Genomic DNA, 26398 nt, shown 5'->3' on the forward strand with positions numbered 1-26398 from the left:
TGGTCCTATAGTGAGGAGCACAGCAATAATACCAATCAGGGATGGGGCCAGGGTTGACAATAAGCATCCACTGGTATCTTGATAGCCAGATCATCAAGCTTCCACCGTGCTTTGAGCAGCCAGCTGCCAGAATGTGGCTGGAGCAAAGCTGAAGAATTCTGAAGCTTCTGCCATGCGTGGTCTAGTCAGCTTTCAGAGTGACTAGAGCAGGGTGCAGCGTCTTTTGTGGGTGAGAGCCGTTGTTTTTGGAACCAGACCTTGACAGAGTTTCTGGGGTCCATAACTGTTTTCCACGCATCCTCATCACAGGAAGCTGCTGCCTTCTTGACCCTGGTGTGGTGGATCCAAGGGATGATGCCTGTAACTTTAACAACAGTAGAGGTTGCCAAGACAATCTTGTGAGGGCCTGTCCCAACTGGCTAACATGGTTCTTTTTTCCAATCTTTAACCCATACCTCATCTCCTGGCTGATAGGCATGAACTCAGTTGCCCAAAAGAATGGGTGTGCTTTCTAAGGTTTCTCAGGCGATATGGTGGAAGACTTTTCCCAGGTCTCCAGGTCAGCTAGTTATTGGGGGTTCCCCTTGAGTTTTCCTATCACTGGGGGTTTTCTCCCATATAAGGTCTCAAAGGGAGAATAGCCTGAGGACTCAGGGTGCATCGGGCTTGGAGTAAGGCTGGGGGGTAACATGTTGACCCAAGATAACTGGTCTGACAGTTTAGCTAATGTAGTCCTGAGGGTAAAATTCATGCGTTCAACTTTCCCTGAGCTTTGAGGCCTATAAGCAGTGTGAAGCTTCCATTTGATTCCCAGTGTCCAGGATGAAGTTTGGATTATCTGAGACACAAATGCTGGCCTGTTGTCAGACCCTATGGAGAGAGGCAGCTCATATTTCAGGATCATGTCTCTTCACAGAACCTTGGCCACTTCTCGTGCCCGTTCAGTGCATGTGGGGTAGGTTTCAGCCCATCCCGAGTAGGTGTAGACTACCACAAGGAAATACTTATAGCCCCTATAGGGCTTGACTTCAGTAAAGTCCACGTCTAGACCTTCAAAGGGCCGTGTTCCAATGGTCAGCACCCCTGGGTTGGGTCTTGGTCCTTGGCTGGCGTTGTTCTGAGCACACGTCACAGAACTAGCACTGATCTGCACACACAGGGCTGGGAGCTTAGGAACGAAATAGAAGTGGCTCAGGTAGCTCGCCAGCACAGGTTTTCCTTAAGGAGTTTTCTCAGGATGTTGTTTTACCAGCTGGATTTCTATATTGCTGGACACAAAAAGTCTTTGATCTGGGAGCTTCCACCAGCCCTCTTCTTTTATTCCTCCCTCATTTAGAGCCCATTGATCTTCTTTCTTGGTATACCTTGGGGACGGAGGCAATTCTGCTGCCAAGAGGACCTTAAAGATTGACCCGAGGTCCACTGTGGTGCTCGGTGTGGCAACAGTGACAGACTTAACTTTTGGAGCTCCAAAATCACAGCAGATGGTGACTGCAGCCATGAAATTAAAAGAGGCTTGCTTCTTGGAAGAAAAGTTATGACCAACCTAGACAGCTTGTTGAAAAGCACAGATACTACTTTGCTAACAAAGGTCCGTCTAGTCAAAGCTATGTTTTTCCAGTACTCATGTATGGATGTGAGAGCTGGACTATAAAGAAAGATGAGTGCTGAAGAATTGATGCTTTTGAACTTTTGTGTTAGAGAAAACTCTTGACAGTCCGTTGGACAGCAAGGAGATCCAACCAGTCCATCCTAAAGGAAATCAGTCCCGAATATTCATTGAAAGTAATCATGCTGAAGGTCCAATACTTTGGCCACCTGATGTGAAGAACTAACTCATCAGAAAAGACCCTAATGCTGGGAAAGATTGAAGGCAGGAGAAGAAGGGGACAATAGAGGGTGAGATGGCTGGATGGCATCACCCACTCAATGGACATGAGTGTGAGTAAACTCTGGGAGTTGGTCATGGACAGGAAGGCCTGGCGTGCTGCAGTCCGTGGGGTCGCAAAGAGTCATACAAGACTGAGTGACTGAACTGAACTCTGTTCTAAAGAATTGAATTACATCAAAATGTTAAGTCATCACTGCATTTCCCAACTTCCCTAAAATCCCAACATGAAACTACATGCCAATGGGAGTTAGGACAGGAATGACTCCCCTTGTTGGCTCTCACACAGAGAATATTCTCAACAGTTCAAAGTCACTAATTCATGTTGAAAATTCATCATGCTCCATAGAAAGTTAGGATGCAGACAATGGAGAAAAGGCTCTGGGACACAAGAAGTAGTCTAAAGGGCAGGTCTTCACTATTATAAGAAGAAAAGGAAGAAAATAAGATAACAAACACCCCAGATATAAAAATTAGGAGCAGAGAGCTAAAGGCTTGCAGTTTCTCATTCTAGGCATTTCAGGAGGAAAAGCAGACACAGTCCCAGACACAGGACAGGACGTTTACCTGAGAAGCTACCATTTCCTCCTCTTCTTCCTCCTGCTCTGTCTTCTCTGGGGATGTTATGCTGCAAATGAACATCTGAGTTTTGAGAAAATACCTTTGAGGGCATCAACACAGCTCTTTAACCTGCAACCACTGCACTTATAGACAGAAGGACTTTGAAAAGCTGAAAAGGAAAGCTGTCCTCTCTCTCAGGAGAGATTCAGAAACAATGACGTCCTACTTGGAGACCAGCCTGTGAACTTATTTCTTGATTGTTCTCTTCTCAGAGAGAACTCCTAACCTTCTGCTCAAACAGATGACATGAGCTGACTGACTTCCCCTGTCCAAATCCAGCTAGATCAAACCCACGGACTGAAGCCGGGCCTCAGCTCTTACAAATGAGACAGCCACATCCAGGAGCCACATCCTTAACCCGGGCCTCCCCTTACAATCCCCTGAAGCACTTCCTACACACCACACTGATGCTCCCACAGGACCAAGAGAACTCTGCGGGGAGGGCACTGAGGAGGTCATTGCTGAACATTGGTCACGTGATCCTGATGGACACCACTTGGCTAAAGATTCTTTCTGAACCATTTTAGTGAATAGAAATCCCTGGAATTCAGGTCCCCACTCTAAGAAGATATGAATCTGCAGGTCTACAGTGGGGCCATGAAATGAGTCTTTACCAAGTTCCCTGTTTTTTCTGATGTTTCTTCCCCCAAACCCACGTTCAGGAGTCCTGAGGTCGAGTCCTCACACTTACCACACCTGAGACCTCTCTGTAGGGGAGGATTTAAGGGGGGATTTTTGAGAGATGTCAAAGCTAGAATCAGGCAGAGAAAGTACTTGGGGTCCAGCCTTTATACACGACCCTGGGTGAAGTGCTCTGGGCTCCCCAGGCTGAGTGTGGATTTCTCCATTCAAACCAAGATAAGCAGGATTCTGGTGAGCTTTGTGAAGGTGTCATTGAAGGGGGCCTGTGGAGTAGAACCTGGAGTTCAGTAAGACTGCTGATCTCGAGGAAGGTGGCCTTCTAGTGCAGGTGCTCACAGGACTGGCTGGTGTGAGTTCAAGGACCTGTAGGCTGCCTCCTTCCCAGACAGATGCTAAGGCAGCAAAATCAAGGAGCAGCTCAGGGAAACTGTCAACAAAACTCTGTATTGTATACAACAATACTCTGTATAATTCTTCCTTTTAGAATCATCACAGTGTCTGAGTAGCTACAAAATGGGAGAGGAGATACAACATAGAAATAGTGGAAAATATATGAAGGTATGAAACGTTTAAAGCCAGCAAGTGAACTAATTTCCACATGTGCCATCTCTCTGTGCTACCAAATACTTTTTTTATGGTCTCTTCACGACACCCTTAAATAAGGTGGGAGAGGTTAATGGTGGTGATAGGTTAAACACTTCATTCATTACAGTCAACTGAAACACTAAAAACCATTCACTTTTATTAATAACCATGTATTAATTTCACACATAGTTGAAATAAAACCTTTTACAAATTACATACAGATGAGAAGTACAAAGAAAGATATTCATTTTTCTCATATAATGATGTAAAGATTGTGATTTTTATTGCTTATAAAACAAAGCCTAGGAAACACTTAGTAAACGTGATATACACTAATCACATGCCTTTTCCAGGAAGGGTTTCTAATACATTTCTAGGTTATCACAGAAGCTGTCTTTATTTCAACATTGTCAAGTACTGTTCATGACTTGTGTTGATATTATAAAGATACATCAATATTGCAGTGAACTGTCACTGTGTTCTTCTTACAAATCAAGTGATATAACTATTGAAAATTTAGAATCAACTTCTGTCTTACCTTAATACATGGAAAGATTCCATGATCACTTACATCATGGCAACTCCAGGGATATTTCACATCAATGACAAACACCCCTATTTAGATGGTCATTGTCCATTTTACATTATGGTATCCATCTTCTAATGGAGAATAGATAGAAATGGTTTCAACACAATATAAAAAGGCTAATCTTTGAAGTATAAACTCAAAAACCTATGTTTTCATTCACACTAGAAATGAAAAACATTATGCATTATTTGAGCATTGAATTACATTCATTTTGGTTTTCAAATAATCTCAAAATCATGTGATTATAAGCAAGGATACATTGGTAATAATTGTAACTTTTGAATCATCAACCTTCATCTCATGATCCATGCTAATATATCCATTTTCTATGTGTTTTAACTATGGATTGCTCTCTACAGTAATTCTCCTTCATAGAAACTTCAGAAAAGAGGATTGATGAAATGCTTTCTAGTATGCAGTCTCTGATATTTATTTAGATTTGATTTTTTTATTAGATACCTTTCTACATATTTGTGACATCCTTTCCATAGGTTTCTCGTATAAACTTGTGTTTTCTGATGCATGTTTAGGGCAAACCTCTCCCATCACTTGTTCCATTACTAGGGTTTCTTTCCAGTGTGTGTTGTTTAGTAAGCCAACCACTATGATTAAAGGCTTTGCAACATTCTGTACATTTATAAGGCTTCTTTCCAGTATGAACTCATAAATGTGTAGTAAGAATTGAGTTTTGATTAAAGGCTTTGCCACATTCTGTACATTTATACAGTCTCTCCCCAGTATGGATTCGCTGATGTTTAATAAGAGTAGAACTGTTAATAAAGGCCTTGCCACACCCTGTACATTTATAGCGTTTGTACCCCATATGAATTCAGTGATGTTTAGTAAGATCTGAACTCGTAAAAAAGGCTTTGCCTCATTCTGTACATTTGTATGGTTTCTCCCCAGTATGGAATCGGCGATGTTCAGTTAAAATTGAACTCCGAATAAAGGTTTGGCCACATTCTGTACAACAATAAGGTCTCTCCCCAGTATGAATTCGCTGATGTTGAGTAAGATTTGAACATCGGATAAAGGCTTTGCCACAATCTTTACATTTATAAGGCTTCTCTCCAGTATGAATTCACTGATGTCGAGTAAGACTTGAGTTCCGATTAAAGGCTTTGCCACATTCTGTACATTTATATGGTCTCTCCCCAGTATGGATTTGCTGATGTTTAGTAAGATATGAACTTGTAATAAAGGTTTTGCCACATTCTTTACATTTGTGTGGTTCCTCCCCAGTATGGATTCAATGATGTTCAGTTAAAGTTGAACTCCGAATAAAGGTTTGGCCACGTTCTGTAAAATGATTAGGTTTCTCTCCAGTATGAATTTGCTGATGTCGAGAAAGATGTGAGTATCGGATAAAGGCTTTGTCACAGTCTTTACATTTATAAGGTTTCTCTCCAGTATGAGTTCGCTGATGTTGAGAAAGATGTGAGCATCGGATAAAGGCTTTGTCACAGTCTTTACATTTATAAGGTTTCTCTCCAGTATGAATTCGCTGATGTCGAGAAAGATGTGAGCATAGGATAAAGGCTTTGTCACAGTCTTTACATTTATAAGGTTTCTCTCCACTATGAATTCGCTGATGTTGAGTAAGACTTGAACATCGGATAAAGGCTTTGCCACAATCTTTACATTTATAAGGCTTCTCTCCAGTATGAATTCGCTGATGTTGAGTAAGACTTGAGTTCCGATTAAAGGCTTTGCCACATTCTGTACATTTATATGGTCTCTCCCCAGTATGGATTTGCTGATGTTTAGTAAGATATGAACTTGTAATAAAGGTTTTGCCACATTCTTTACATTTGTGTGGTTCCTCCCCAGCATGGATTCGATGATGTTCCGTTAAAGTTGAACTCCAAATAAAGATTTGGCCACGTTCTGTAAAATGATTAGGTCTCTCCCTAGTGTGAATTTGCTGATGTCGAGTAAGTTGTGAGCATTGGATAAAGGCTTTGTCACAGTCTTTACATTTATAAGGTTTCTCTCCAGTATGAATTTGCTGATGTCGAGAAAGATGTGAGTATCGGATAAAGGCTTTGTCACAGTCTTTACATTTATAAGGTTTCTCTCCAGTATGAATTCGCTGATGTTGAGAAAGATGTGAGCATCGGATAAAGGCTTTGTCACAGTCTTTACATTTATAAGGTTTCTCTCCAGTATGAATTCGCTGATGTCGAGAAAGATGTGAGCATAGGATAAAGGCTTTGTCACAGTCTTTACATTTATAAGGTTTCTCTCCACTATGAATTCGCTGATGTTGAGTAAGACTTGAACATCGGATAAAGGCTTTGCCACAATCTTTACATTTATAAGGCTTCTCTCCAGTATGAATTCGCTGATGTTGAGTAAGACTTGAGTTCCGATTAAAGGCTTTGCCACATTCTGTACATTTATATGGTCTCTCCCCAGTATGGATTTGCTGATGTTTAGTAAGATATGAACTTGTAATAAAGGTTTTGCCACATTCTTTACATTTGTGTGGTTCCTCCCCAGCATGGATTCGATGATGTTCAGTTAAAGTTGAACTCCAAATAAAGATTTGGCCACGTTCTGTAAAATGATTAGGTCTCTCCCTAGTGTGAATTTGCTGATGTTGAGTAAGTTGTGAGCATCGGATAAAGGCTTTGTCACAGTCTTTACATTTATAAGGTTTCTCTCCAGTATGAGTTCGCTGATGTTGAGAAAGATGTGAGTATCGGATAAAGGCTTTGTCACAGTCTTTACATTTATAAGGCTTCTCTCCAGTATGAATTTGCTGATGTCGAGAAAGATGTGAGCGTCGGAGAAAGGCTTTGTCACAGTCTTTACATTTATAAGGTTTCTCTCCACTATGAATTCGCTGATGTTGAATAAGATATGAACATCGGATAAAGGCTTTGCCACAATCTTTACATTTATAAGGTTTCTCTCCACTATGAATTTGCTGATGTCGAGTAAGTTGTGAGCATAGGATAAAGGCTTTGTCACAGTCTTTACATTTATAAGGTTTCTCTCCACTATGAATTCGCTGATGTCGAGTAAGTTGTGAGCATCGGATAAAGGCTTTGCCACAATCTTTACATTTATAAGCCTTCTCTCCAGTATGAATTCGTTGATGTTGAGTAAGAAGTGGGTGATGGATAAACGCTTCGCTACGTTCTGTACATTTGGAAGATTTCCTTTCTGTATGGATTTTCCTATGTTTATTTAGATTGGATGACTTACTAAAGACTTCCCCACATTTATTATACTTTTTTTCTTTCTGTGGATTCTGAATAGTCTGCTCTTGAATAAGTTCTGAAGACTGATTAAAATGTTTACCATATTCACTACAGTTATAAGTCTTCATTCCAGTATGAGTACTCTTACATAGAGGGAGACCTGGTATCTGATAAAAGGTATTTCTACATTTATTACTTTTAGAATCCTTCTCTGAAGATTCAGGTCCCTGATGTTTCATAAGGTCTGAGTCTTGTTCAACTTTATACCCAGTTTCATTGCCTGAATACCCTCTCACTCCATCATAAATACTCTTGTAATTATTGGGGCTGGAGCACTCACTTAAGGCCTGACTCATTTCATTACACATGGAAAGTTGTTCTGTATTAACCATATCATGATATGTATTGAACATTGATGGTTGGATTATATCTCTTCCATTATTATCAACATTATACATCTTGGAATGGAGAAAAAATATCTGTTGGGGGAAGAATAATGACCCCCTGCTCACGGATCCCTCAAATTGATTATATTGTGAGTCTTCCCCCTCATTGTTAAAGTTCTGGTGCTCAGACATGCTTGAATGTTTGTTTAATCTAAGTCTATATTGAGAATTTTTTGAACAAGTATTTGCAATAGAGACTAGATTACCTTCCAAATTTTCCATGTTTCCTTTCAGAGAACATGCATGTTTCAAAAAATGATGTAAATCTTTTCTTAAAATCTTATACTTCTTGGCAGATGTTGAAGACTGAAATTGGTATTTTTCCCAGTTTGACTCATGTTGCTCATATGTTTCTGCAGTAATGTTCATATTATGTGTAGCTGTCTCAATTTCTTTATGTGCATATAAACATCCTCTCTGTCTTTCACATGCCCTTGTATATTCCCAGTTTTTCATTAAATGTAAGTTTCTGAGGTGAAATCTTTCATATATTTGTAGGTTTGCTTTTGGGAAGAAATCTTCTAACCCTGGATTTTTTGGCATCAAATTCTGGGTATCTTGTGGAGACATAGCTGAAAGACACAAAATAATAAGTAATTTTACCTACTATTCTCAGTGAACATCCTTAAAGATTTAGAGAAAATTGATGAACCCTTCACTTGTTTAGAAATTAAAAGCATATATGTAATAGAGCAATATCAATGGCAAAGGATATAATAAAAATAAAATAGAGATGGAAGGATCAAGATGCCAGAAGACTAGGCAGACATGGAGTTCATCTCTCTCCACAATCACATCAAGGATGCCTCAGAAATGGAACAATATGCACAAAGTCCAGCTGAACAGTAGCAGAGGCCCTTGGAAATCGAAAACAACAAGAATGGGAACAAGAACAATTTCTGCTTTGTCAAGTAGGACAAGAGAAAGCAAGGGAAAGAAACAGGAAAGAAGTGGGATGGGACCTCCAACTCGGGCGGGGACCAGGAGAGGAGAGGTCTCCATATCTGGGGAAGCTCCTCACTGGGGGGGAGCCCAGTTGGGACAGACAGAAGAGGAGCCTCATTTTCTGTGGGAAGAGAACACTGCAAGAGTCAGAGGCAGCAGGACAGAGTGAGACCTCTACACAGGGTCCTGCCCCCTGCCCTGCCCACCCAGCCTGAGAGGGTGTCCACCACTGCAGACAAGGGCTGGGTGCTGGAATGCGGGGTTTGGAGAGCAGACCCAGGCAGAGGACTGCTGTGGGCTGTGAGGAGACATCCTGGGGGGACGGGAGGGAGAGAGGAAGTCTACACATGGGGATGCATGTGGAGGAAGCCTGAACCACCATAGAACAGAGCGCCATTACTGGGTGATGCCCAAAGAAGAAGCCCATTGCAGCCTCTCTTCCCCTGTGCTGGCCCCTGCTCACCAGGCACTAGGAAGGGCTCCCACTGAGGTGGGCTCTATTGAGCCCCCAGCCACTATCTTCTACCATGTATTTCCTCCACATATCAGACTCCTGTGCTCTGGGACAGCCGTAGGAACAGCCATGTGTAGTGGGCCAACTGTACACATGGAGGGAAAGCACAGCTGAACCCCAGGGTAAGGAAAAAAAGCTGAAATCTCTTGTATCAGCTACACAAACCATTTGCTTTTATACCCACAAATGGCTTTGTAACTTCAGCCCGTACAGAGCATCTGAATGGACAACCAGGGCTCCCCCAGTCACGGCAGGTGTAGCTTTAGCAGCCGTAGCCTTTATACAGGTACACTAGGAGGCAGGGCCAGGCCAGAGTCTGAGCTGCCCCCATTGCACCACAGCGGGTCCAGTTCCATGATGAATGCAATTCTGGGGTCTGAGTTCAGGGGATCTATGCTGGTGACCTTGTGAAAATAATATCTGAGAGGCACCAGGGCCATGTGCCATCACGCCCATGGTTAAGGTGGGGCCAAGCACAGTGCCAACCAGGGTCACATGAGAGCTCGCACAAGGCATGAAGGTGACGCACAGAACACTCCCTGAGGGGAAATTCCCCAGAGGAGCAATCCTCAGGGGCTTCTCTCCCGGGGGTGTGCTCCAATCCCACCTGCCTCCACAGAGATCAGAATCACCGAAACAGATCCAGGGGCTCTGTTCCACCAACCAGGGAGCAGACCCCACCACAGACAGGGCAGTGACAACCACAGAGCAAAGGGGAAGTTCCCCTCAATATCCAGCGCAGGCTCTGGTCACAATAACAGCAAACAAAATGCCCTTCAAGGGGATAGGGCACAAGTCTCTTGACCAACCTCACCCCCAGGGGATACACACCAGATCAAGAGCAACAATGATCCTGCAGCCTGCAGAAAGGAAACCACAAACATAGAAAATGTGACAAAATGAGAGGACAAAGAAGTATGGTGTAGAGGAAGGAGCAAGATAAAAAGCTACAAGAACCACTAAATGAAGAGGAGAGAGGCAATCTAATGATTAGTTTTTGCTTTAAGTCATATTAAATGGAGACACCAAACATTTTCAGACATACTAGATTCCTTCAATTCTTTAGGCCGCTTCTTACCACATGTGTTTTTATTTGAGTATGTTTTATTAGATGTTTCTATCTAAAAATAAATGATATTGATGTAGATCTAATCAGAAAGTGATGACATGAAGGACATGGCAACCTATTCCAGTATCTTGCCTGGAGAATCCCATGGACAGCGGAGCCTGTCAACCTGCAGTCCATGGGGTTGCAAAGAGTTGCACATGACTGAGTGACTAACACTTTCCTTTCTGGTTCTTGGTCCTGGATCTCTGGCATTCTGGACTAATTATGTTCTCAGTTGTCACCAAATGTAATACACGTACAGTAAATAGTCTCTTTTGCTGTCTTAGTTGAAGAAAAAAAAAGTGATGACATACAGGACAAAGTTTGGGGAAGCTGATAAGAAACAGGGTAAACTTAATAAAGTAGTAGTTCTTAAGAAATTAAATAAGAAATGAATCTTTAAAAATATGGTTGGAACTCTATTCAGTGGTCTGTGGAGATCTAACTGGGAAAGAAATCTAAAAAAGAGTGTGGAGATATAAATATATATAATTATATATATATATATATATATATATATGTAATTATCTTTGCTGTATAGCAGCACAACATTGTAGAACAGCTATACCCCAATAAGATTATTTTAAAAAGATTTCTTTATATGATCTACAAATTATAATAGTTTGCAACAACCATTAAAAATATGGTAGAAAATGTCCTTATGCCAAGTTATTTGAAAATTCTTTCAGTTAATTGAACATATTAAATTATTTCAGCATTGAGGAATTGTGGCAAATACACTTAATATATTTAACATGAGTTCATATAAAGAAAAGAGACTTTGAAGTAAGCCTGAGATTTGTATTCTTTCATTTTAGGGAGGTTTTGCTTCATGCAGTGAAATTATTTGAGTTTAAATTTTATAAGGTCATATTTGTAGCTTTCAGTGTTTTAGAAATTATAAGTCAGAAACAAAATCTGTACCCAATATTCCTAGAATTTTGGCAGTGTGTCTACAACTCCATTCACACAATTTTGTCTCAAAGTGGAGAAACAAACTTTCAAAGGAGTGTCATAGAGTTATTCAGAAATGTGCAGAGATTTCCTATGACCCCTAAGAAATCAAACAGCTGTCAATTCATGCAGGTTGTCACAGACCAAGAAGAGAAGTTTAGTTCTCACTGTGAATGAGAAAACTAATCACTGGAGATGAATTCAGGAATGATTCAACAGACAGAATGGGGCAGGTGATATCCGTCTATCACAGCAACATAAATAAACCCATAATTCTCCAAATCATTTCCACTGAAGCAGATCTTCCCAAACCTCAGGACAAAGGATGATTTCCTCACTGATCCTTGGACCTCTCACCTGAGTCATCGGCCCCATGTATTCACACATACCTGTGTATATGGCTGTTCTCTCGACTCTCCTTATATTCCTGGGATCCTTCATTTGCTCCAGAAAGGTGACCAGGTCTGGCTTAGAGACCACAAAACCTGCTTATCAGAAAAAGAAATATTTGTTTTGCTAGAAGATTCATCAGTTTCCAATATAATACATATTGGTGAGAAGAGAAGGTGTGCTTAATACAGCCTAGAGAATGATTTCCCCAAATACTTTACTGAAAGCAGCTTTACAACACTAACAAATACATAAAGAACAGATCTTGAGATTCTGGTCAAGTACTACTAAGGCAAAAGTAAGTAGTGGACATGTGATTTGAAGAGGAGGGTACCACTATTTAATACTATGAAACTTATACAATTATCACTAAGCTAGAATGAAGGAGGCAGACTACATCAAGGAAGCAAAAGGTTACAATCATATTGAATCATCATAAAGCCTTTTTTCTAAACTCCATTTTCCCCTAGAAAGCAGGGATCTGAAACTATTGTGGAAAGAAGATTTCAGAAGACATTTTAGAAATGACGGAACCAAAACCCAGATAAGGGATTCTGGAAGGCAGTTGTCCTCACCCAAGGAGGCCAGGTTCCTGTAGGTCTCTAACATCACATCCCTGTACAAGTCCCGCTGACCGAGGTCCAGGCATTCCCACTCCTCTTGGGTGAAGTCTATGGCCACATCCTGGAATGTCAGCCGTCCCTGAAATACAAAGTACAGAAGCCATGGGGCCACGGGAAGACTTCCTTATGTGGCCCAAGATGAAAACACCAGGTTTGGAGCACTGGTTTCTAGGAGAGTGGCTGGTATAACACAATAATGCAATTTTTACACAGGAATATTTTCTACCATATTTCCAAACCCAAGAAAAGAGAATGAGATATGATCCACAAAACGTTTCAGAAACTATTCTGATCTGGAAGAGAAATCATAAAATAATTAGATCAACATTGGAAGATTTATTTTTGAGTGTTGCACTCGTGTGACCCAGGATAAATTGTTTATCAAAGAAACAAGAAAGCAGATTTTTTAAAAAGCAGGTTCTGATCCAAGAGTTCGGGGGGTGGGGGGGGGTGGGGGTGGGGGGGAAACAATGTGCCAAATTTTAACGAGCTTATTTTCACTAGTTATGTTGAAAATTTTACTCCATGAATGAACATTTTGAACAGCAATGAAGTAGAATAGTAAGGGAAGAATCCATACTTAACTTTGAACTTTAAGTGTTTTACAGATTTTTACAGGTTTAATAGGATGGTAGCCTGAACAGCAACAATTTAGTATATACCATATATCTCATATATCTTTCTAGCATCTTTTACAGAGTCTTGAAGGTACAACAAAAGTCATTTAAAGTCAGTAATATTGCGGTTCCACCTTTTTGCAATATTTAACAGACATCTGTTAAATGGCAGAGCTTAAATCATGTATGTACTCTAGACTTTAACTAATAAAACACAGTCAAAAACACAAGGACAACTCTAATGAAAACTTATAGAAGTTTCTCTAATTGTGAAGAATGTAAAAAACAAGAAAAATAATTGATCAAATTATATTAACATGTCCATGCATACAGACATATTCTAAAATGTGACTATATACTTATTAAGAGTAAGAGAGAAAACTTTTCATGTCAATAAAATCAGGATAATTTTTAACTTATTAACAGTATACCTATCTATGAGGATGATATTCTTTTTATTTTTGTAAATACATGAGAGTACAGATATACACAATGATATAAAATAAAACAGAGCTCTGGTTCTGAATTTAATTTACTGAAAATCTGTATCATTTGCACAGTTTTATTTGAACATGGATTAGCACTAATATGATTCTTGTAAACATTTTGGAAAGTACAAAAATATGATGAGACTATGTTTGTGATGTGAACGTTGGCGTGTACTGGAAATGATCAGACCTGGACTTGAGTGACAAAAACCCCCGCTCCCAAAACCCAGCATCTCAAACACAAGAGTGTTCATTTTCCAAAGCAAAGAGAAACTAAGAGCATATGGATTTTCTTCATTAACTGTGGTAGTTTAGGCACATTCCTCAATTCTTTGTTCTAAGACCCTTGTTAAAGCCTGTCAAGTACAAATTGGCACTTATCAAGAGCATTTACCAGCAACTGAACAACAACAACAAGGGTATTTGCCATCTGTCTGTGTGGATTCCCTGGTGGCTCAGAGGGTAAAGAGTCTGCATACAATGTGGGAGACCTGAGTTTGATCCCTGGGTTGGGCAGATCCCCTGGAGAAGAAAGTGGCAACCCACTCCAGTATTCTTGCCTGGAAAATCCCATGGACGGAGGGGGAGCCTGGTAGGCCACAGTCCATAGGATCTCAAAGAGTTAACACAACTGAGCACTTCACTTTTACTTTCTTTTTGTGCTGCTGCAGCTGACAGTCCCAATACTCTGTGCTCCAGAAAACTAGTGCAACAAGTCTTTAGAGAGTTAGATATTTTCAGGAACTGATCCCTTGCTTCTCCTCTTATCTAGAAAAGCAGTAAAAGCGTTAAATCCCTTCATGCAGACAGCAGCTCCTGGTGACTAGCAGAAAATCTTTTGTAAAATGCGTGCTTCATTGAACTGAACTCCTCCTTCAGCACAATCTTCTATATTGACCTTTCCCCACTGCCTCTTTGGAGTGGTCTCTCAGAGCTATTTCTGAGAGATAGCGGCACTTCTCATTTTGTCCCAAATAAAACTTAACTCGCAACTCTCACATTGTGCGTCTTTGGTGGACAAGACAGGAAACGATATGAACTTCATAGCGTGGGAATCTCACAGCAGCACCTGAACCAGTGAACCTCTGAGGTCACGGGGTAAGAAGTACATGGAAGAATGCATTATAATTGCCCGGTATTTTGACAAAATTATGGAAACCATGATCTGAATCTATCATGAAAAAATGTCAGTTTTAAGCAAATTTCACTTCATATATAACTTCCCTGATCTGTAACCTAACAGTACATTTAATTAGTATGTCTTTCTTATCAATATACAGGATGGTCTTTGAAGGAGTCTTTTGGGCCTAGAAAAGAAAACAACAGTCTCAAAGGCCCCTTGCTGAATCATCTAAACTTCGGAGAAAACAAAGCATAACTTTAGTTCCATCCTGATGCTCCAGGCCAGCTGCATCTATCTGGGACTTATCACCCCCTGTCCGGAAACCTACCACCCCCTACACCCGCCCAGAAGACTTATCACCCCCTGCCCAACTACAAGTGTCATCTCAACAAAAGAATACTCAAAATATCCCGCCTGATTGACGTTTCCCTTATCGCTTCCACAAACCTCCCTGTAAGTATGAAGCCTCCCTGATCCCTTTCGGCGCTCAGCCTGGTCATTAGGCCGACTGTCGCCCCTCCTTGCCTGAATAAAGGTAACCTACTTCTGTTGAGGTCGTCTTTCCTTTTCTGCCTCGCCAGAACTGTACCTTACATTTTTGGTGCCGAAACCCGGGAGGGGGCGAGGCACTCGTCTCACTCTCTCTCATTCTCCCTCCCTCTCACTGTTTTCCCCTTTTCCCGGAGTCTGGGAGCGCAAACATCCTCCGAGCTCACTTCTCTGCCAGGGCTCTTAAGTTCCCCTCGGGGAGCAAGTCTTGTGCTAAGACTTTATTGATGATTTGCGTACCCCCAGGCCTCGGCTTTACCCCCTTTTCTCTTTCTCTCTGACGACCTCCAGAATAGGGACCTTTTGCCATTCGACCACTCTACATGCAACACCCCACTCAAGCCGGCCCCTAGATGAAGGTAAGATCCGATCCGGACGGAGTTCTAGAGGCGCCCTAGAATTCAGTCCTCCCAGGGTCCCAGGGACCCCCGGCCCAGGGCCACTCTGTGGGCGACGGTGGGGGACGCTCCACCTCGACACAGAGCTCTCTTCTCATAACTCCTATTGCGACTGCGGGTGACGACTCGAGTTCCCAATAGGAGCCTCTGCTTGCCTTTCAATTATGGGGCCTGGCCAATCTGTCCCAAAAGATTCCCCTCTGGCCTGTGTTCTCAAAAATCTCAAACCACTCTCACTCACTGAACTCAAAGCTAACCTCTTAAAGCAACTCTGTACACAGATTTGGCCTCAATATCAATTAGACAATCAAGACCGCTGGCCTGAGGTCGGCACATTTGACTTTAACATTCTCCAAAATCTCACTGACTTCCTTAAACAGAAAGGCAAGTGGTCGGAGATCCCCTATGCCCAAGCCTTTTGGGCCCTTCGGAGTAGGCCCTCCCTATGCCAGGCCTGCTCCGCCCACGAGGTCCTTCTATGCACCTTGCCTCCCAAGCAAAAGGGCTCTTCTTCCTCAACTAACCACAGACCGCAACCTTCTGCACCCCCAGAGTTCGACCCCGCGGACGAGCCCCCTCCCTACCCGCCACCCCGCCGCCCCTCTCCTTCCCCTTCATCCAACTCACCTACTGGCACTGAAACCTCTCCTGACTCCCCCTCCCCGCTTCCTTCCCCACCTGCCTCACGGTCACGTACCCAGCACATGTTTCCCCTGAGAGAGGTCGCAGGACCAGAGGGCCCCACCCGAGTCCATGTGCCATTTTCATTGTCAGATATGAGCCAGATAGAAGAAAAGTTAGGATCATTTTCTGAAAATCCTACCAGATACAGAAAAGAATTCCTGAGACTCTCCCAGGCATATAACCTCACATGGAGTGAGGTATATTATATCCTAAATGCCACTCTCACCCCAGATGAAAAAGACCGTATCTGGCAAGCGGCAAAAGCCCATGCTGATCATTTACATATAACCAAGACCGGGACAGCCCAGTTGTTGATGAGGCGGTGCCTCAGTTAGATCCCCACTGGACTTACCAGCCCGGTGACCCAGGTATCAGGAGACTCAATCATATGATCACCTGCATTCTAAAAGGAATGCAGAAAAATACTCATATCCATGTCAATTATGATAGAGTCAGGGAAGTCACCCAAGGGGCAGACGAAAATCCAGCCTTATTCTTGGCACGCCTCACAGAGGCAGTCCAAAAGTATGCCAACCTAGATATCACTACCCCTGCTGGGTTACTGTACCTTCATGTTCAGTTCATCAGCCAATCTGCCCCTGACATCAGACGCAAGCTTCGCCAACTAGAAAAGGGCCCTGAGACCCCCCAGAGAGACCTTCTAGAAGTAGCCTTCAAGGTGTTCAATAATAGAGAGGAGGAGGCTAAGAGAGAAAAAGAACGTGAGAGAAAAGCTAAATATGCTTTTGGCAGCAGCAATTAAAGAAAGAGATCAGCCTGGCCCAAGTCATCCCAGGTCTTAAGACTCCCCCAGGACCCTGCTTCCGATGCAACCAGTCAGGACACTGGGCAAAGGCATGCCCAAACCCGCGGCCCCCCACAAAAGCATGCCCAACCTGTGGCCAATGGGGACACTGGAAGATGGACTGTCCCCGGAAGTGCCCTGGCACCCCTGGGGAGGTCCCCACCTCCCAGACCTGGAGAGTGGAATGTCCACAGGGACGCCCTGGCGCATCTGAGATCCCCACTTCTCCCCGGAGCCCCAGCCCAACTCTACAAGAATTGTTCCAATGATGGGGCCCGGGTTCCAGCTCCCCAGCCCGTGTCCTGAACACGAGCTCGGAACTTAGGGTAGACGGGGTAGTGGCCGGAAAAAAGACCTCTTTTATAATAGACACTGGAGCCACTTTCTCTCTCTTAACTTCCTACTCTGGCCCAACTCAAGACTCAGAAATCACAATCAAGGGGGTCTCTGGAGTTCCCCTAAGGCCAAAAATCAGTCCTCCATTACTCTGTCAATTTGGAAAATCAACCCTTATACACTCATTCCTCATAATGCCTCAGTGCCCAATGGCACTTCTAGGGAGAGATTTGTTATCCAAATTGGGGGTCTTTATTACCATACCCCCCCTCGATACAGTCTCTATATTCTGCATGCAAATGGCACCTGGACAGCCCCTATCCCTCACCCCTGACCTTCCCTTGGATCTACCTGCCTTAGACCCCCAAGTCTGGGACACTGATCACCCATCCATAGCCAAACATCATCTCCCAGTCCACACTATCCTAAAAGACCCCTCGACTATAATCACCCAACAACAGTATTCTCTCACCCCAGAGGCCCACAAGGGACTTAAGCCTATCATAGACCGTCTTCTTCAAGCCTCTATCCTAATTCCTACCCATTCACCACACAACACCCCTATTCTGGCAGTAAGAAAGGGACAAAACTCTTGGAGACTGGTCCAGGACCTAAGAAAAATCAATGAGGCTATTATGCTGACATTCCCAGTAGTCCCTAACCCTTACATCCTTCTGTCTACCATACCCCCGACTGCAACCCACTTCACAGTATTAGATCTCAAAGACGCTTTTTTCACCATCCCCTTCCACCCCCTTTCCCATCCTCTTTTCGCCTTCACCTGGCAAGACCCCGAGACTCACATTTCCCAACAGCTAACATGGACAGTTCTCCCCCAGGGGTTTAGAGACAGTCCCCACTTTTTTGGACAGGCTTTACAAAAGGACCTACAGACTCTCAACCTAGCCCCGAGTCATCTCCTCCAATATGTAGATGACCTCCTCCTTTGTAGCTCAACCAGAAAACTCTGCCTCCAACATACTGCCAAACTCCTTGGGGCCCTGGGATCCTGGGGTTATCGGGTATCCCAATCTAAGGCCCAAATAGTCCAGACAAAAGTCACCTACCTGGGACTTTCCATATCCCATCAACAAAGAACTATTCCCCCAGATCGAATCCAGGCCTTAATTAACTGTCCACTCCTGTCTATCCTCGGCCTCCTAAATTTTTTCCGTATCTGGATCCCCAACTTCTCCCTCATTGCAAAGCCGCTCTATGAGGCAACTAAAGGATGTCTAGATGAGCCCCTCTTTAATCGTTCCTCGCTGGCCAATCCTCTTCGCCTACTCACCCAGAGCCTCCTCCGAGTGCCAACTCTCCACCTGCCAGATCACACCAGACCATTCTTTCTCTTTGCACATTCCAACCAAGGACAGACCCTGGGGCTTCTATGTCAGTGGGCTGGAGACACCTGGGCTCCCATAGCCTATCTATCAGAACAGCTGGACATGGTGACCAAGGGATGGCCTCCCTGCATACAGCCCATGGCTGCTATCGCAGCCCTCGTACCCGAAGCAAATAAACTCTCTAGACATGCCCCTTTAACAGTCTGTTCTCCACACACCTTCCGAGACTTTTCTCTCCCTTCCCCCTTCCAGGGTACATGCCTTTCTCCTCGACCCTCAGCTCTCATTCTCCCCCTGCTCTCCCCTTAACCCTGCCAGCTTATTACCCAAGTCCTCTACAACAGACTCCCTCTTACATAGCTGCAGCCTAACAGTAGATCTTACCCAAAACCCCTTCCAACATGTAACAGATCAGCCCATCCTAGACCCAGACACCCCACACTGGTTCGTTGATGGCAGCTCTCAAAAATCCCCACCGTTTGCAGCAGGATATGCCATCATCCAGGGGGACCTTCGTCACAATCATAAAACCCAGACAATTGAAGCTTCACCGCTGCCACCTCACTCCACCTCCCAACAGGCAGAACTGATAGCTCTCAGAGCTTTAACTCTGGCTAAAAATCTAAGGGTTAACATCCACACAGACTCCAAATATGCCTATAACATACTTCACTGAAACATCCTAATATGGAGAGAAAGAGGTTTCCTAACCCAAAAGGGATCCCCTATTATTAATTCAGACCTGATTCACAAACTTCTAGAGGCAGCACTCTTACCAAACAAAGTCGCAGTCCTCCACTGTAGGGGACATCAAAAGGGAAGTCTCATATCAGCCTACAACAATGCTGCAGACCAGAAGGCAAAAGAGATAGCCCTGTCCCATCCTTCCCTCCAGTCCCCTGTCATCTTATCTTTGACTCCACCCGACCCTCCCACCACCAGAGAAATCCTCTCTTATCTACACTCACTTTTTCATCCCTCATCCAAGACACTCCAACAGTTCCTCGTAACCACTTCCCCATATCCAATGCTGACCAACAATATTTAGATAACCTTACCCGCTCCTGTCAAACATGTCAACGTACTAACCCCAATTCCAACCTTAAACCGACATCCTTTCCAACCCATCAAATGCGAGGCAGCCTCCCAGCACAGGATTGGCAGATAGACTTTACTCATATGCACCGGGTCCGGAGAGTCAGATACCTACTAGTCCTTGTGGACACATTTTTGGGATGGGTAGAAGCATTTCCCACTACAAACAAAAGAGCCCACACAGTGGCCCAAATCCTCCTCACAGAAATTATCCCCAGGTTTGGGCTGCCTCCATCCCTACAGTCTGATAATGGCCCAGAATTTACATCCAAGGGCACCCAACAACTTGTCCAGTTCTTACAGATACCCTGGAAATTTCACATTCCATACAGTCCCCAGTCCTCAGGAAAGGTAGAAAGGATGAATAGAATAATCAAAGAAACCCTTACCAAATTAACCCTCGAGGTACATCTGGATTGGACTAAACTTTTACCAATTGTTCTCCTCAGAATACGGGCTTTGCCCAGAAAGCCCCTGGGGCTGAGCCCCTTTGAGGTGATGTGTGGAAGGCCCATGCTCCCTCCTGGACTCCCCCCGAACCTCCTCCCATACCAAGCTTCCTACACTCCCCTCTGCTGGCGCAACTCCGCAATGCCCTCTGGAGATACGTCAACCACAATCTGCCTGCCCCTGAGCCCCAAGTCTCCCTGCCCCCTTTACAAATTGGGGACATGGTCTATCGGTCTGATAATCCCCAGGGTGACCTAACCCCAAAGTGGCAGGGACCATTCAAAGTCATCCTCCTTACCCCAACTGCAGCTGAACTCGAAAAGGTCACCTCCTGGGTACACCTCTCTCGTCTAAAACCGGTCACCTCCAATCCTGCGCTGCCCTCCTTAAATGACACCTATCAGGTCTCCCTCACAGGACCCACCTCCTTAAAATTCACCCGGCGACAACCCCTGTCAACCATCGGAGAGGACACTGAATGACCTGGACTCTCTTCAACCTACAACTGTTCCTGACCCAACTACTACAAGACCTCTGGACCAGTGCCCCGACAGGAACCTCCTTCAAAGACCTGACTACACTGCTGTCTCAACTGTGGCTCCAGGGAACCTTCTACAACCTGACTCCAGACGAAATCGATTTCTTTACTCTCATTCTCTACATCATTCTACATCCTAATGAGCACGGTTCCTCCTCAGATTCAAACAACCACCAACTCGGGGCCTTCTGCCCCTCACCCTGACTGGCCTCTCCCTGTCTCTCTCACCATAACTGCACTCCTAATCTTAGTCCTTGCTATAGGCCTAGTAACTGTCTCCCCGCAGGACTGGCCGCCTATCCTTCGTCTTTCCGTGGGCATCGCCTACGTTGCTGGCTGTGTTCTGCTCCTAGGGCGCTATTTCCCCTGCACTGCCTAACCAACAGCCCATGGCTCCTCTGCTCCTTATCCTTGCTTATCCCCAGCCTTCTGGCCACGCCCTGCCCCTGCTCAGACATTTATTCCTACCTACATTCCTCATGTTATAATACAGCTCCAAAACCATGCACCATGGACCTCGGGGGCGGGAAGTCCAAATCCCTACTCACTGTCAAAGTACAAAAGAGAGGGAGTTTCGTGAGTACCTGCCATAAGCCAAATGGAAGAAACATATGTTTTTATCCCATTACCCACTGGGGGTACTCAGACGGGGATGGGGTATAGATCAAAATCGGGAAAAGAAACAAGAACAAGTTATAAAGAACATAATTTCCCGGTTACAGGCGACCCCTGAGTCTTACAAACGCCTAGACCTCCTTTCCCAATTACGGCCTCTCCTAAAACCTCCCTCTGGCAACCAACACCTTACCCGCCTTCTCAACTCTTCCTTCCAATTCTTCCAGTACACACAACACACATCCCAGCATTGAATATGCATGTCACTGTCTCCCTCACCACACATAGCAATTCCCTTACCCTCAACCTGGCTGTCACAGGGCAACTATACCTCCCCTTCCCAACAGAAAACTACACCACTCATTGGGCCAGCCTCTGACAAGGTCCTACTCTCAGCCTCTTCAAACCTAACCTGTATTAACTACTCTAGTCCCAACTACACTGGTCTTACAAACTCGGCTCCCTCCTTCTGTTCCACTTGGGTTCTCTGGAACAGCACAAATAATTGCACCAATCCAGGAATCTTCATTCTCTGTGGGACCTATGCATATTCATGCCTCCCCTTAGACCCCCCTGGACCCTGCATCTTGGTCTTCCTGACCCCAGGCCTAACATTCCTCAAAGAGGAAGAGATAGAACAAATAGTTTACCCCCAAGGGGAACTGTCCCACAGAAAAAGACGAGCTGTCATAGACCCCCTCCTGATTGGGACTGGCATAGCAGCAGCCCTAGGCACCGGGATTGGAGGCATCTCGACCTCTGCCCATTTCTATTACAAGCTGTCCCAAGAACTTAATGAGGATGGAGAGGTAGTAGAGTCCTCCGTTTCAATCCAAAAACAAATTAACTCATTAGCTTCTGTGGCCCTACAAAATAGGCGAGCCCTGGACCTTCTCACCGCAGAAAAGGGAGGGACCTGCCTTTTCCTAGGAGAGGACTGCTGCTATTTTGTTAATGAAATGGGCATAGTCCAGGGCCGAGTCAAAGAACTTAGAGACAGAATTGAACGCTGCAGAAGAGTTACAAAACCTTTACATTCCCCAAAACCTGTTCCAACAGATACTCCCTTGGTTGCTCCCTTTCCTGGGGCCATTGGTACTTATCATTCTATTCCTCTTATTTGGACCCTGTCTCTTTAATCTCTTTCAAAGGTTTCTCCAAGAACGGATTCGGGCCATCTCCCGAGATCAGGTCAAGACCATTCTTCTTCTCGAGAGCCTCACCTCAAGCTCAGAAAAAGGAGACTGTGGGCCCTAGGACGATCCTCCATTCCAGACCCAAAACCGTCGCCCCTATCCAGCAGGAAGTAGCCAGAGAGATTCAGCGCCCTTTTTCCCTTTTTTTTTTTTTATGATTTCAGGGTCTGGAATGAAGGAGTCTTTTGGGCCTAGAAAAGAGAAAAACAGTCTCAAAGGCCCCTTGCTGAATCATCTAACTTCGGAGAAAACAAAGCATAACTTTAGTTCCATCCTGATGCTCCAGGCCAGCTGCATCTATCTGGGACTTATCACCCCCTGTCTGGAAACCTACCACCCCCTACACCCGCCCAAAAAGACTTATCACCCCCTGCCCAACTACAAGTGTCATCTCAACAAAAGAATACTCAAAATATCCCGCCTGATTGACGTTTCCCTTATCGCCTCCACAAACCTCCCTTTAAGTATGAAGCCTCCCTGATCCCTTTCGGCGCTCAGCCTGGTCGTTAGGCCGACTGTCGCCCCTCCTTGCCTAAATAAAGGTAACCTACTTCTGTTGAGGTCGTCTTTCCTTTTCTGCTTCACCAGAACTGTACCTTACAGTCTCCTCCTGTTTTTGTTTCTGAAAATTTTCTGAAAAATTCTGGACCACTGAGTTCCAAGGGCATTTTCTTACTCCTGCTCTAAAGAGCTGAATTGCATCCACATGTAGACTCATCACAGCATTTTCCCTACCTCCCTAGGGTCCCAACACCAAATCACATCCTAGTGGGAATCTCGGATACCAGTGCCTCCCCATGTTGATCTCTCATAAAGGGAATATATTCAACATTGACCATCACTAATTCATGTTGAGAATTCATCATGCTCTATAGAAAGCCAAGATAGAAACAATGGAGAGCAAATTCTGGGCCATAGGGAAAAGCAGTCTAAACAGCCCGTCTTCACTATTATAAGAAAAGGAAAAAATAAGAAGATGATAACAACCCGCTCAAGCAGAAAAATTAGAAGCAGAGAATAAAGGTTTGCAGGTTCTCAGTCCAGGCATTGCTGGAGGAAAAGCAGACACAGCCCCAGACCCAGGATGGGACATTTACCTGTGAAGCTGCCATTTCGTCTTCTTCCTCCTGCTCTGCCTCTTCTTTGGGGATGTTTTTGCCAAAATCTTGACTCTCTGTGCACCAATGCCAAACAGAAATACAGAGACAGAGTTATGGAGGAGAAATAAAGTGGCTGCGTTACTTTACCAGGCAAAGGGGGAACACAGTAGGCTAGTGGTTTAAGAACTGAACCCCCTCCCTGGTGAGTAGGAGAGTCATAAAGTCAGGCAGGAGTAGGTGATGAGGATCAAGGCAGTAACAGTCTTGTATTTATTCTCGGCAAAGTTTCAAAAGGGTGGAGTTGCTGACTAGATTAGGGCGTGTGAAGGGTCTTCGGTGTTCTGGTCTTCAAATCCTGTCAAGCCTCTGCTCCTTTGATCTTGCCTCAGGTGGTTTCATTACCTCCTCTGATTAGCAACTCTTTCAAACTAAGAGAAGGTCCTGGGGGCTGGAGTTTTGCCTATAAGAAACTGGGAACAAAAAGGCCTCCAGGACCAGAAGTCTTACAGGCCCCCATTAGGCATCAGTTTTATGTTGCAAACTCCCCATCCACATGTTGAGAAAATACCTTCAAAGGCAGCAACTCAGCTCTGCAACCTGCAACTGATGCAGTAAAAAAAAAAGAAGGAAACGTTTCCTTGCTTCTCTCACCCTTTTCTGGGCTCTTCACTTTTTCTGTTCCTGACCCATAGTTGATAATCAAGACTAACCGGATATGCTAATCACATCCTGTATTTGATGCTCACCTTTCAGGCATTCTCTTTGTAGAACACCCCCGCTAGTTCTCCTTTCTTTTTGCATTACAGAGAGCAGTTTTTTCGTTCAGACTCTCAGTCAAATCTGACTCTTTGTAACTCCATGGACTGCAACATTCCAGGCTTCCCTGTCCTTCACTGTCTCCGGGAGTTTGTTCAAACTCACCGTCCATCTGTTAGGGGAAGCACACTGATTGAAACCGCCCACCCTGGCCAGGCACCATAGTAACCATTTGCATGAGTTGTTTTATGGCAGGAGATCCTGATAAGGAATACGGAACTAATAGGCCACCACCAGCCGGAAGAGTTCGGGAAAGATCGGAAGAGTTCGGGAAAGATTGAGAGGAGACACTACCTGTCTGTCCACTTCCCAGAATCTCTCTTGCTAGCATCCATCTTGGCTGAGCGATGCGTGCACGACCAGGAAAGACTCTGAATTAGAATGATTGGCCAAAGACCACCCGGAAACTAATCCCATCACCATAAAACCCAAGACTGCGAGCCACGCGGCAGAGCAGTTCTCCTGGGTTCCCTCACCCTCCTGCTCTCCACCCGGGTGCCCTTTCCCAATAAAATCTCTTGCTTTGTCAGCATGTGTCTCCTCGGACAATTCATTTCCGAGTGTTAGACAAGAGCCCAGTTTCGGGCCCTGGAAGGGGTCCCCCTTCCTGCAACATATCGAGTCGGTGATGCCATCCAACCATGTCATCCTCTGTTATCCCTTCTCCTCCCACCTTCAGTCTTCCAGCGTCAGGGTGTTTTCCAATGAGTCAGCTCTTCCAATAAATACACAGGGTTGATTTCCTTTAGGATTGACTGGTTCGATCTCCTTGCAGTCCAAGTGACTCTCAAGAGTCTTCTCCAGCACCACAGTTTGAAAGCATCAGTTCTTCAGTGCCCAGCCTTCTTTACGCTTCAACTCTCAACATGAATACTGGAAAAACCATAGCTTTGACTAGACGGACCTTTGTTAGGAAAGGGATGTCTGCCCACTTAACTGAGAAAAAGATTTTTGCTGGTGACATTAAAGAAGACACTGGAGGACATCACCTAAGAAATGATTTTGAACAGCATGAGAAAGCTGAAGTGAGTGAAATCATGACTGACTGAGTCAGTGGCAAAACAAGAGGCTTTGCTTTCGTAACCTTTGATGACCATGACTCCATAGACAAGACAAGACTCCATAGACAAGGTTCAGAAATAACACACTGTGAATGGCCACAACTGTGTGGTAAGGAGAGCCCTATCTAAGCAAGCGTGCTAGTATGTGATCCAGCCAAAGAGGTTGAAGTGGTTCTGGTAATGTGGAGGTGGCTTTGGTGGGAATTACAACTTCGGTCGTGGAGGAAATTTGGGCGGTCGAGGTGGCTTTGGTGGCAGCTGTGGTGGTGGGTACGATGATGGATTTGGTAATGATGGAAGCAGTTTTGGAGGCAGCGGAAGCTACAGTGATTTTGGTAATGATAACAATCGATCTTCAAATTTGGGACCCATGGACGGAGGAAATCTTGGAGGCCCTTATGGTGGTGGAGGCCAATACTTTGCCAAATCCCAAAGCCAAGGTAGTTAAGGTACTTCCAGCAGCTGCAGCAGATATAGCAGTGGCAAGAGGTTTTAATTACTGTCAGGACACAAAGCTTAGCAGGAAAGGAGATTCAGAGTAGTGACAGGGAAGCTACAGATAACAACAGATTTGTGAATTCAGCCAAACACAATGGTGGTGAAGAAGGAATTCATAGGGCCTGGACTCCATCTCAGGCCTGTTCATGCTGACCATGCTCGGCCGCCT

The 26398-nt window shown here is 44.4% G+C and overlaps 1 protein-coding gene across 1 annotated transcript; it reads right to left on the reverse strand.

Annotated features, from left to right (window-relative positions):
• Positions 1-4625: 4625 nt before the first annotated feature.
• LOC133054836 (zinc finger protein 420-like) lies at positions 4626-24713 on the reverse strand. The gene is given in 5 exon segments (XM_061140157.1): positions 4626-7492; positions 11887-11986; positions 12467-12593; positions 23852-23928; positions 24601-24713. Coding segments are annotated over 5 exon segments (3000 nt in total). The 5' UTR covers positions 24656-24713; the 3' UTR covers positions 4626-4851.
• Between the last annotated feature and the right edge of the window lie 1685 nt (positions 24714-26398).

The sequence above is a fragment of the Dama dama genome, chromosome 4 (assembly GCF_033118175.1).
Source record: "Dama dama isolate Ldn47 chromosome 4, ASM3311817v1, whole genome shotgun sequence".
Lineage (NCBI taxonomy): Eukaryota > Metazoa > Chordata > Mammalia > Artiodactyla > Cervidae > Dama > Dama dama.